This window comes from Ammodytes marinus (assembly GCF_949987685.1).
Source record: "Ammodytes marinus genome assembly, chromosome: 10".
Taxonomy (NCBI): Eukaryota; Metazoa; Chordata; class Actinopteri; order Uranoscopiformes; family Ammodytidae; genus Ammodytes; species Ammodytes marinus.
Window position 1 is genome coordinate 28,833,860 of NC_137214.1, and position 12,319 is coordinate 28,846,178.

General features: G+C 39.4%; 1 protein-coding gene across 1 annotated transcript in view; it reads right to left on the minus strand.

Annotated features, from left to right (window-relative positions):
• Positions 1-1,174: 1,174 nt before the first annotated feature.
• fmr1 (fragile X messenger ribonucleoprotein 1) overlaps positions 1,175-12,319 on the minus strand; it is a 23,378-nt gene continuing 12,233 nt past the window's right edge. Inside the window, exons 9-15 of the mRNA XM_080035573.1 lie at positions 12,039-12,117; positions 11,230-11,363; positions 9,825-9,911; positions 8,846-9,074; positions 7,505-7,702; positions 7,023-7,102; positions 1,175-6,829 (exon numbers count right to left, since the gene is read on the minus strand). Coding sequence (XP_079891699.1) covers positions 6,635-6,829; positions 7,023-7,102; positions 7,505-7,702; positions 8,846-9,074; positions 9,825-9,911; positions 11,230-11,363; positions 12,039-12,117 — 1,002 coding nt within the window. The 3' untranslated portion in view covers positions 1,175-6,634. The remainder of the gene's footprint in view (positions 6,830-7,022; positions 7,103-7,504; positions 7,703-8,845; positions 9,075-9,824; positions 9,912-11,229; positions 11,364-12,038; positions 12,118-12,319) is intronic.

Sequence of the window (12,319 nt, forward strand, 5' to 3'; positions counted from 1 at the left end):
GACTCTGGAAAACTGCAGGATTGGATAAAACTGTCACAACCGGTCAGTTATAGGAAGTAAAATCCCCTTTTCTAGAAACGCCTCCTTTGCATCAATTCTGCATCGACCCCCAACTAGTCAGCATGCAACAGTCAGCCCTCCCTTCTCTTAACCCTAACCCTGTTAATGTACATGTCCCACTATATTACAATACCTAGCCTCTAGCATTACAGTTGGGTTAGTAATGCCCCACCAAAAAAAAAAGAAAAAAGAGCCATTAATATTGATTTTGTTGGTTTGATTGCAGCAGTCAATTTTTTTTGAACTTATACACTCTTAACCTGGTGTTTGGAGTCATGAGAAAATACACCAATAAGCAAATTCATTGTCTGATGTGAAAGTTGGAACTTCTTCATAGCCCTGAAGTCTGTAACTCCTTTCCCAATGCAGCGAGCGACACTTGCATTTCCTTGTAGTCAGTTCCAAAGGGAATAAGTCTTACCACTAGAACCTCACTGGTTTAACCTTGTCAACATTGTACACCAGTCACAAAGAAAAGAATAATAAAATGTTGTTATTCATAACCGTGGTGACTGAAATTTAAAAGGAAAAATCCACCGTAGAATATTTTTCAAAATGTATTTTTTTAATAACACATCAACTTTAATATTGGATGTATTTCATTGCTGTTCCAACTGCTAGCCTGGAAACACCAAGACAATGAATGCAAACTCAACCTTAGCAGGTAAACATTAGGCCCTACCTATTCATAGATTCTTTTTTAGGGTGGATTTTCCCATGTCAGATAAAAAACTAACTCACCCACTCCCTATAATTCACGGCTAGTTTTCATAGTTAAAGCTGGGGTATATGATTTGGGGAGAAAATAGAGATTTGAATCCAAATACCTCAACCGCTCCACTTGTTCTCTTTGGTCCCTCCCCTATGGTCCCTCCCTGACACGCTAGTCTACACCAACAACTTTGGTGTCAAAGTGAATAGACAGTCCCAACAGCCAATAAGAACAGAGAATCGGAGCCTCACTCTGATTGGTCAATGTGTACCGCTCATGTTAACTTTGACCAATCAGAAATCACGTACCCCAGCTTTAATTTGCTATTGACATTTCATTGTTAATGAAAGCCGTGTGTGGCTTCGACCCTGTTACAGAGGATAAACTATTCATTTTCACACATCATTAAGTTTATTATCAAGAGCTCTAGCATTTATAACTGATATTAAACAGCAAAGAAAAAAATAAAACAGAAGGAAATATCAGGATAAGTGCACATTTTGAAACAATAGTACAAATCTTTTTTTTTCCTCAGACAAATAATGACATCATTATATACAGTATCACCACCCACACTCCCTTCTTTTTTTTTCAACCATGTTTTTTTGTAGTTTTTGTTTGTAGTTTTTTTTTTACAATACAAAGCAACTCCATACTGCTGATGCTCTATTGACAATATAGAGGTGACGTTTGTTTCACTCGTTGCATGAATGCGGCGGGAACAACGTCAAGTGGATAGCGAAAGGTCCTAACAGATTTAGTGAGAGAAAGAAATTGACACCAATAATATATCAGAAAAATAATAAAAAGCCTGTTTTCATGATCCCATAATTCATCGTGTTACATATTATAACCGTTTTCTGGTGACATTTTTTTTTTTCATTTTTCTTCTAAAAAGGTACAAAGTTCCCCATGTGAAATCGACATGAAATTGTCAGAAAATGTAGCGCGTCACTACTGGCTACTCCAGTTGAAAGAGAAATGAGACAAATTAACACTGATTCAGAAAAATAAAATAAAATAAATGTTATGTACTGTATGTGTTATTTTTTTTGTTTGTTTTGTTTTAAAATGCCTATCAGAAGCTACAGAAATGTCTCCTGACTCCGTAGTAAAGATGAACATGCATCGAAAGACTTAGAAAAGGTACACTGCAGACCTGGCTCAACCTCCCAAATCTTTTCAGCTCTTTTATTATAGCCTATATATATATTTTTACTTCAGTTACTTTCTGGGAAGGTTTAGAAGAGTTTAAGGCCATAGGACAGAAAAAACAATTAGAGGAGGATGTTATTTTTTTATTAAACCCATTATGCGAGACTTGAGTTTTAAAATAATTTTGTGAATTAAGATAACAATGTCGAGAATAAAGTAATGTTGGAACGGTGTTTTACAAATGTGAACTTACGGGATCAATTAACAAAATGTTAAAATTCTCTCAATTTCAACTTCTTTCTCAAAGTGCATAATGAAATAAAAATCCATTGAAATGTTTTCTCTCTCCAGTGGCCATAATATTCTTCCATAGGTAAGGAACTAGGGAAGGAGATAAGGAATAAGACTTTCAATAGTAGATCACATTTAAAAAAAGGTCAAGTCTGTGTGGAGAAATCGCCGTTTTTTGACTTTTCGGTCAGAACCAAAAAGCGCCAAATATTATACTGACCCATGAGCTGCACAGGTCTACAAACAAAAAGTAACTGATTCCATTTCACAGATGAATTGGACCAGGTCATATAACATAAGCTACTGGTGTCTTGTGTTTACTGACTGTACAATGATACCACACCCCTTCAGTGCTTTAAAAATAGGATCAGCTGGTTAAAATGGGACTATGTTCCTATAGCCTTACCAATTCACACCCCCAAAAACTTACCCTGCATTCCAATCCCCATACTTCTATACTATTCAGTATGCCAGAAAATAATTTAGGATGTCCCAATACATGCATGTCAAGTAAAGTATGCCAAAAATATATAGATGCCCCACACCATTTGCATTTTGGAGTATTCTTTCTTTATTCTTGACATTTCTCGACATCTGATTTTTTTTTCTCTCATGTGGCCCTAAAACTTTTCTGTACTTTAGTATGAAGTAAAAGTAAAAGGAAAAAGTACGTGATTTGGAACGCAGGGTTTAATTTTGAAAGATAAGCTAAAAAAAAAAATATTCCAGTGACAAGCTATGATGTCACAATAAGGAAGTAGCCATTTTTACACATCTGGTCCGTTTACCGACGTCTCATCAACATCCCTGATTTTTACATGTCTAGGTTTTGTGATTCTAACCACAATTAAAAGGCACATCATGTCACACTAAATTATTGGGAGGTTTCTCTGAGCATTCGCAAGATTTTCGAACATTTTTACCCAAACAATTAGTCGCCATTTTTCATATGTAAACCTTAGCATCTGTTGAATGCACAGTATAGCATCAGAAGTGGCTAGTCCAATATATTTTTCTGTATTTTCTCCTGATTAAAAAGTGTATCTAGCCTACTACAAAGTAATTGTATAGGAATACTCACTACATATGCTCCAAGTAGAAGCAATGTTTTGAAGGAATAGTCGGAATGTCATGTCTATTTGTAAAAGAACGATTCTAGAATTAGCAGTTGGTTAGCTTAGCTTAGCGTAGCATAAAAACAGAGAAAGCAGGGAAAAACATATAACAAAGTCAGTGATTAAAAATGGTCAAAAAGTGCTAGCAACTTCTACACAAAGCAACACTAAAAACTGAATATAACGGCTCATTTTCTGGACCCATATTGTGAAATATACTACATTTCTTACAGTATTACGATTAATTACAGTATTTTCATGAAATGCAGGTAAACCTACGAATGCTCAGAGAATCCTCGAGAATTATTCTCCCTACCTTTTTTTTTTTTTTTTTTTCTAACAGCATCTTTTTCACATTTCAACAGTTTGTTTTTAAATTCAAACTAACGCTATTATCAATCTCCCCTCGATCATAAACCCACAAGTACTTTTCTACTCTAACCTATTGAAGTCAGTTTGAGCGTATGGATAATATTTTTGGGGACAACTTGAGAATGTACAAGATTTTCTTTTTTTTGAAAAGGCCTAGTATGCCACCTAAACTGTCATGGATGTATTTGGATAATGAGGATATTTCAAATGCAAATGTCGAAACCAAACAGCATGTGGTACAAACACCTCAAGATGATAACTGACATTGTTTTTGTCTTGACGTTCATTTTGATGTCTGAAAAAAACTATTAGTGAGACAGTTTCTTTGATGACATGACTTTTTGTTTGAGTCTGTGTCAAAAAAAAAATCTGAGACTGAATAAAATTACCTGTAAAAAGTTATGGTGCCTACCCCCAAAAGTTATTCAAACAGATGCACATTAGGGTCACACAATCACCGCTGAAAGAAAGACCCAGGTATGTGGTAAACAAACGGGGAAAAAACAATAAAAGCTTTGATCTTTTGAGAATTAGCAGAAATGGAGACGCATAAATCCAAAGGCACAATGTTAAAAAAAACAAAGGTGAAATACTTGTGAACTTTGCTATCAGTCAGGCTTAGAAAACTGGAATAATTTGGGGGGCCTGCGCTCGTGGTGTAGTGGTTAGAGCGTCCCCTCCCTAGAGGCTTAATCAACGCAGCAGACCCGGGTTCAAATCCAACCCGCGGTCGTTCTCTGCATGTCATTCCCCCTCTGTGCCCCATTTCAACTCTGTCTCACCAAAATCTGTCTAATAAACTGAAAAATGCCAAAAAATCATATTTAAAAAAAAGAAAACTGGAATAGTTCATAACAACACCACTCATGAGAATGTTGTTCGTTCTACAGTTTTACTTCAAAAAGGTTGGATACAAAGTTTTTCATAAATCAAAGTTAAGCTCATGTTGAGAAGATTTTCTATATTCCTAATGTTGTCGCCTGTTTAATGTAATTCATTCTAAATTAAACAGCAGCGCACAAACTTTTATATATATATACGGTTGAAGACTCTTTTAAGAGCTGATATCGTTGCTGATCTATAGTCTTTTCCACATTTTGTTCAACATCAAAGTGCCTCAGATGTATGCGTCCCCGTTGGTGCATGTAATACATTGTAGAATTTAACCAGATTGAAAGAATTATCCCAGCAACAGGAAACAAAACCCAGATGCCTTCAATGTTGAGATAAGGACTTGATGGTATTTTCGTTGCCCATGCTATGCAATAGCTCTGGAAAAAATTAAGAGACCACTCCAAATGTTCAGTGTCTCTCGTTTGACTACTTATAGCCATATGTTTGAGTAGAATGAACATTTTGGTTTTCTACTACAAACTACTGACAACATTTCTACCAAATTCCAATACATGTTTTGTCGTTAGGAGCATTTATCAATAAGTAATCTAGAGATGAAGATTTAAGAAAAATCCAGACTGGTCTCTTAATTTTTTCCGGAGCTGCTATAATGTCTGTTTTACATTTCCTAACCTGAAACATGGTCTTTGAACTCCTCTGTACTTTGCTGATCCCAAAGGCAGATATGATTTAGTTATCGACATGGCGATCAGGGTTCAAATTACTGTCCCAAAGAAAAAAATTAAAAATAATAATAATTGCCCTTGACATCCATCTCCTGCCTTTCTGAAAGTCCTGTGTTCCCGTACATAGAAGTTATTCAGGTGACACCCAAAACTACATCTACCACTTCTGAAAAGAATTTAGATTTTGGGAATTTAGTTTAAATTATTTTTGTACTTTTGTATTCCTGTAAAAGCGTTTGGAGTGTGAGAAAATAACTATATAAATCCAGTCCATTATTATTCAGTTTAGTACTATTATAAATGTGATGCCATGTTGCTTTAGAGCCCTAGAAATCCTTAAAATTGTGGTTAACACTGAAGTGCTGTCAGATCATTTCTACAGTAACACGTTTAAAGTGTGCAGCAGCCGTCTGAAGTGGCTGTAATGCATTGTTTCCTTATCAACCAATCATTTCCTTAAAGCTATATTGCGTAACTTTTTCATATTAATTGGTTACATTCAAGCCATCGCCAAATGAGTTGACACAAAGTTGATTACAACAAAACTCTCATATCTCATCATTTACAAACTGATGTCGCCCCACCCAACCCCGACACTGGCAGTGTTGTTGTAATTACTCAGAATTCCTCATGGGGGGCGACAAGAGGCTACGCACTATAGCTTTAATTAAATTTTTCATCTGATCTGTGAGCAAAAAAACATTAAAAAAATTAAAATCCGATAGTAAACAACAGTAAGCAATGGTTTGCAGTTGATGTGTAGGGGAGCGTTTGTGGTGTAAATTCATCCTCTTTTTCTCTTCCTTTAGTCCAAAAAAAGGTGCTTATTTTTTTTCTTGTTTTAAGTGTCATTTTCCAGAGTAGCACAGGAGATATTCAGACACCAGTCAGTAAATATACAAACTTAGACCAGTGCGTTTAAAGCCCTTTAACAGAGCGAAAACCAGCTCGAACCAGATCCCCCCCCTTATGACGTCACTACGGTAAACTTGTACGCTGATGATGACATATGTGTATTCATGTGTTTTTTTATGACAAAAGACGGATAAAGAAAAAAAGCGAAAGAGATAGAAAGAGAGAGAGACTGTACGATGGTTTCTGACGAGTTGCCTGTGTGTGTGTGTGTGTGTGTGTGTGTGTGTGTGTGTGTGTGTGTGTCTGTGTGTGTGAGAGAGAGAGTGTATTTCAGTGTGTCTGTGTGTGTATTTCAATGTGTGTGTGTGTGTGTGTGTGTGTGTGTGTGTGTGTGTGTGTGTGTGTGTGTGTGTGTGTGTCTAAGTGAAAAAGGTCCATCCAGTGGTGTGTGTGTGTGTGTGTGTGTGTGTATTTCTGTGTGTGTGTGTGTGTATCTATGACACTCCGTTGACCAGCGGAGGAGGAGCGTCCTGTTTGTCTTTCTTCATCCCCCGGTCTCTTATTGGTCGTTGGTTGTGATGGCGATTCGGCCCGTCGCCCGCGGCAGGACTGACTGCGCCCACCACCCCTCCCCCTCGCCCTCCGGAGGAATGCTGCACGCTGCGCTCGTTGTTACCGTCAACACGGATCTGTAGAAGAAGAAAAGACATTGAATTGAATTGGTTGTTCACATTTAAATATAAGTTTGAAAGTAATGTGTTGAAGGTGGAGTCAGTGATATGAGAGTGTGAGAGTGTGTGTGTGTGTGTGTGTGTGTGTGCGTGCCTTTATCTGTGTGATTGTGTGTGTGTTAGTGTGTGTGTGTTAGTGTGTGTGTGTTACCTGTAGAGTGTCTTCCGGCGCTCTCGTCTTGGGGTCTCTGAAGGTACGAGGTCTGGGATCGCTCCACTGCATGTCGTCACCTAGAAACCAGGACAGACAAAACACTGAGTCTAGAAGGGTCCCAATCTAGTCCCAATAACAAAACAAACAGGCCGGTAGCAGTTTAAAGCTTTAGTGCATCTACATGAGGTAAAGCCTTCAGTGATGGCACATGGATTTTATACCTTCTGCTGTACGTCCAGGTTTTTTCTTAGCAGCAGAATCAACTACTGAAACATTTCTTGTGAGAAGTACAGAGAGAGTTTTGTGGAGCCGATAGGCCTAATCCACTTTGTCTACTCCTTTGATGATAATGTGTAATCGACATTAACTTTATGAAAAAACACTCATGGAAAACAGTTTATATCGGCCAAAATAAATGATTACTGCTACATAGTTCACTTAAAAAAACACATCAAAACCATCCTAATACTACTTCGTACCTTTATATCCCCCTCGTCCGCGGCCCCCCCTGCCCCGTGGCCCCCCCCTCTCCCCGCCTCTCTTGCGCGTGTCTGTCCGTCGGGGTAAGGTCCCGCCTCCTGTCAGCAGCTCGTCAGTCGGGGCCAGGGACCAATCAGAGAGCTCGTCTCGGTGGTCTGACTCTGTCTCTGACGCGTTGGACGCCTCAGAGTTGGTGCCTGGCGGGGACAGAGCATTTGGATTATTATTATTTTTTTTTTTTCAACCTTTATTTAAACAGGTATACAGCTCCGGTATAAACATACAGGTATAAATCTTCATCTCTACATTGCTTAATCGGGACAGAGCATTTGGGTTTCTAAAAGGAATACTTCACCCACACGGAACCAGCGTTCTATCATTATAACATCGCTATTATAATATATTGAATGAGGTTTTTCTTCCCTCAGTCTTCCCTTGGCCCAGCTGTCCTGTTAATCCTAACATTTGGATTATTATTCTAAATTTTTCTCAACCTTTATTTATACTTTATTTCTAACCACTACACCACAATCACCCCCTAATAATGAAGCTCTTACTGCGATTTTTCAAATTTCAGAACATTTCCAGGAATTTAATCACCGTGACATTTGGACAGTTAACCTTTGATGAAGTGTTTAGTTTTATAATGAAGTTATTATCGCCCGGGGAACAGACTCTCCTTTCAGGGCTTTACGACCTTGTACTAAAGTGGATGTCTCATATTATCCAAACATTTATTCTACCTGGAAACGGGGCCCTGGCTGAGCACAGAAAGTGGAGTAATTATCTCTCTGAAAATATGGCCGAATATAACCTCAAGGACCAGCTCTTATGCTTAGTCTCTGTCTCTTTCACACTCAAATCAATAAGAGCATTTATCATACTCAGAGCTAACTGTTACCTGCAAACACTACAGATCAGTATTTTAATTTAAAACGTCACATCATTTATTTTACCTTTTAAGTGTACAAGGTAGGGTTGGGGCGCTGTCCAATTTTCTATACCTTTAAACCTTGCCCAACCCTACTACAAACACAGTTAAAACAGTTGCTACAAGGAACTTTTAAATATTTCTGAAACAGTCTTGTTTTTCCTCTGATGATCATAAATGACATGTAACAGCAAACGAGACCATCAGTGCAAAGAATGATATTTTTATATAGTTTTTCTTTATGCCTTTGTCATGGGTATATGCTCACCCAGAAACTACAGCTGGCGTAGCAGAAACACTACCGCTTTTGTCCAACGGGGGTGCTAGAATGAACAAAAACTGAAAGTTCCTTGGAGCACCTTTAAGCAAGTTTGAATGTAATTTTTAACAAGACATAATTGTAACATACCTGAAGTGAAGGGAGCTCCTCCTCCTCTCCTGCCCCTGCCTCCTCTCCCCCCTCCCACATAGGGCTTGCCCCCCCCGGCGGCCCCCCGGCCCGGCCCCAGACCCGTGCCGTTGTCAAACACGTAGGTTTTGTCCTTCAGACCTCGCGGGACCGTCCCACCGCCGGAGCCTCCGATCTGACGCAGCTGCTCGTCTATCTGCAGACGCTCCAGACGAAGCTGGTCCACCTCCTGGAGACAGACAACACAGCAACATTTATATATTTCAATTTCATTTAAACATTTTTTATTTGAGGATAAAATGCGGCATTTCGTTTTCAAGGGGGTCCTCAGAAAAACATACAGCGAGTACAAATACATTACACAAAACAAACTATTAAAAGACAAACACATAAGGTTCTCATAATTTTCCCCAAGAATAGCAACAATAACAAAAACAAATAAATATGTAAATTCAAAAGCGCAAAAAGAGCAAGGTGATTCATATATCTATATTACTTTGTTTGTGTTTTGCTCTAGCATATCCACCATCTCTAGCTCTTACTTCAGTTCCTTAAATACAATATATTGTTGCTCACACAGATCTCAAAGTCAAGGAGCTCAAGTACGCTTTTATCTTAGTTTTAACGGTGCTATTAACGTTCCTTCCTTCATATGGAGTTGATAAAGCCCTTGACTTTGACGGTGTATGTTGACCAGACATCCACTAATGGCCTCTGGCTCTTGAGTGAAAAAGGTGACTTTGTTTTCTTGGGTTAAATAGTAACCGCCCGTACAGGACGCTCTAACCAGTAAAGCGAACTCACCCCGGGGTGTCACAAAAAAACTCAAGAGCACATGATTCGAGAGCGGACAGAAAAATAACTCCATTTCCAGCTACCCTCTTTAATTTTTGATTGAGTAAAAAAATACATTATCTCCGACATATTAACATAGAAACAGTTGATAAAGGATGTTGTTATTCCCGGTGATGACACAGACCTTAAGGTAGTTGAGGTGATAGTCCAGCAGAACTTTAGCGTTGGAGATGCTTTCCTTGGTCCCAACGAATACAAACGGAACCATTCCCTGAGAGAGAGAGAGAGAGAGAGAGAGAGAGAGAGAGACAGAGACAGAGACAGAGACAGAGACAGACAGAGAGAGAGACACAGAGAGACAGAGAGGTTTACAAAGAGAAAGACTGAATCATCCATTCTCAAATGACCCATAATGGCAATAGGAAGGATAGATGTATTATCTGTGATTCAGCTTGAGCCTGACAGTGTGTTGTAGTCTCTTAATCAACAACAACAATTGAAACATTTAGTTGTTTGTAGTATTAGTTATGGTCTCTCCTCCCTCTCACCTCGTCTATAGCAACTGCTGCGGCGACAGTATGTTATTGTTTGTAGTGTTAGTGTTTGGGCCAGGGGTTAAAAAAAGTTAATGTGGCGGGAGCATAGATAGAGCGGGAGGCAGCTGTCCCTCCGAGTCCGTACAGTTACACTGCAGTTACACCTCCGCGCCACACGGGGGCTCTGCAGCAGAGTTCTGGGCTGCAATACAGCTTCTCTACCCGCAACAGAAGAAGCCTCATCTGTTGCTCTAGCTGTCTAGCTCGTGGTCTAGCTCCGGTGCGCCGTCACTAAAGTTAACAAACCAACTCCGTGTCACGGTGGCAGAGCAGCTTTTAACGGTCAAAAATGTCATCGGGAAAAGGAAACTTGCTTGCTGCAGCGTGCTGTTGCCGTGACGCAGAGTTGGCTTGTTTTAAGCCGCAAACTACATGGGTTAGCTCTCGTGAGCTAGCTGGCTAATAATGACATCTTTAGCCTACTCGGGGCTTCACCCCCGAGCTGTTATTGTTGGAGACAGCCAGCAAGGCTGCTTTTATGTAACTTTAAAGCATGTCAAACTTGAAAATATTATTTGTGTTGAAGCTGGAGTTAAAGTATTACCAGACATTTGCTCATTAGTTAATTTTGACAGCTTTTTTAAATGAAGATGAGCAAATACTGAAGGAAAATTCAAGTCTTTCATTATTTTCATATAGGCTACTATCAATTGGAAAATTTAGGCTATTTGGTTGATGCTGTCATTATAATTTTGCGCTGACTGACTAAAGCCAGACTGGTGTGGTATTTTGCACCAGTTTTTCTTTTGTATGGAAATTTAAGTTCCAAGCAAAAATTTAAATAATCTAATGTGATTAAAGTTCAGTACGGTTATTGTAATCCATTGAATTTAAAGGAAAAATACTATACCGTGATATATATCCATATCGTGATATAAAATGACCTATATCGTGATATAAGATTTGGTCCATATCACCCAGCCCTAGGGTGAAGGGTAAGCATTAGGGTAAGGGTTAGGGCTAAGGGTCAGTGTTTAGGGTTAGGCCCCTCACCTCGTCTATAGCTGCTGCTGCGGCCGCTGCCACCGCCGGCTTCTTGTCGTTCTCTGGCTCGATACGAACTCTCACCACGCCGGACTTATCCACAACCTCCTGGATCAGCTTACCGTTTTTACCAATCACCTTTCCTACAAGGAGAGAAATACATCTTAAGTAAAAGTTTGGTGGGACTTAAGACCCCCCCGCCCCTCACAGAGGCTCAGTCCTCAGCAGTTCACAGCAGACCCGGGTTAGAATCCAGCCCGGGTCGTTCTCTGCATGTCATTCCCCTCTCTGACCCATTTCACCTCTGTCTCTCTAAACTGTCTAGTAAAGCAAAAATGCCCCAAAATACTAATTATAAAAACAAGAAAAGTCAGCTGGGGCTCTGAACAACATCAGTGTTTTTTTTTTAATGGTGGAGTCAGTGATTCTGGAGAATTTTTGTTGTAAGAATCACTTGTTGTCAAAATCAGTGAATATCTCCTCACGATCCGCAAGCTGTCTATGCTGTGTGTGTGCTGAAAAGAAATCCAGTGTATATACACAGCCAAGGCTCAGTAAACTGGTATTTTGCTGGCTACGGTGGGTCCTCTTTGTTCACATACTGTACCCCTTGTTTATATACCAGTTAACAGAGCCTAGGCTGTGTATTAACATCAGAATTTCTTTTCAGCACACTTACAGTACGGATAGGTAGCGGATTGTGAGGAGATATTCACAGATTTTTGACAACAAGCATTCTCCAGAATCACTGACTCCACCTTTAAATAGTCTGGCTGATTCTTAAAATGAATCATGAATAACCTCAGTGATTTTCTTACCTACTAAGTTCTTGGGAACTTTGATGACGTCTTCAGAGAACTCCAGGAAAGCCCTCGCGATACGGACAGCATCTTGGTCCTGAGACAAACAACAAGCAAAACAAACGTGATGTAACTTCGATAAATACATTTCCTCACTGCAGAGGGGAGGGAGAGGGAGGGAGGGAAAGAGAGAGAGAGAGAGAGAGAGAGAGAGAGCGAGAGCGAGAGATAGATAGAACCATAGACACACAATAAATATTAAAAATAATCAAATAAAAACATGCACGTAAGGCATTGAA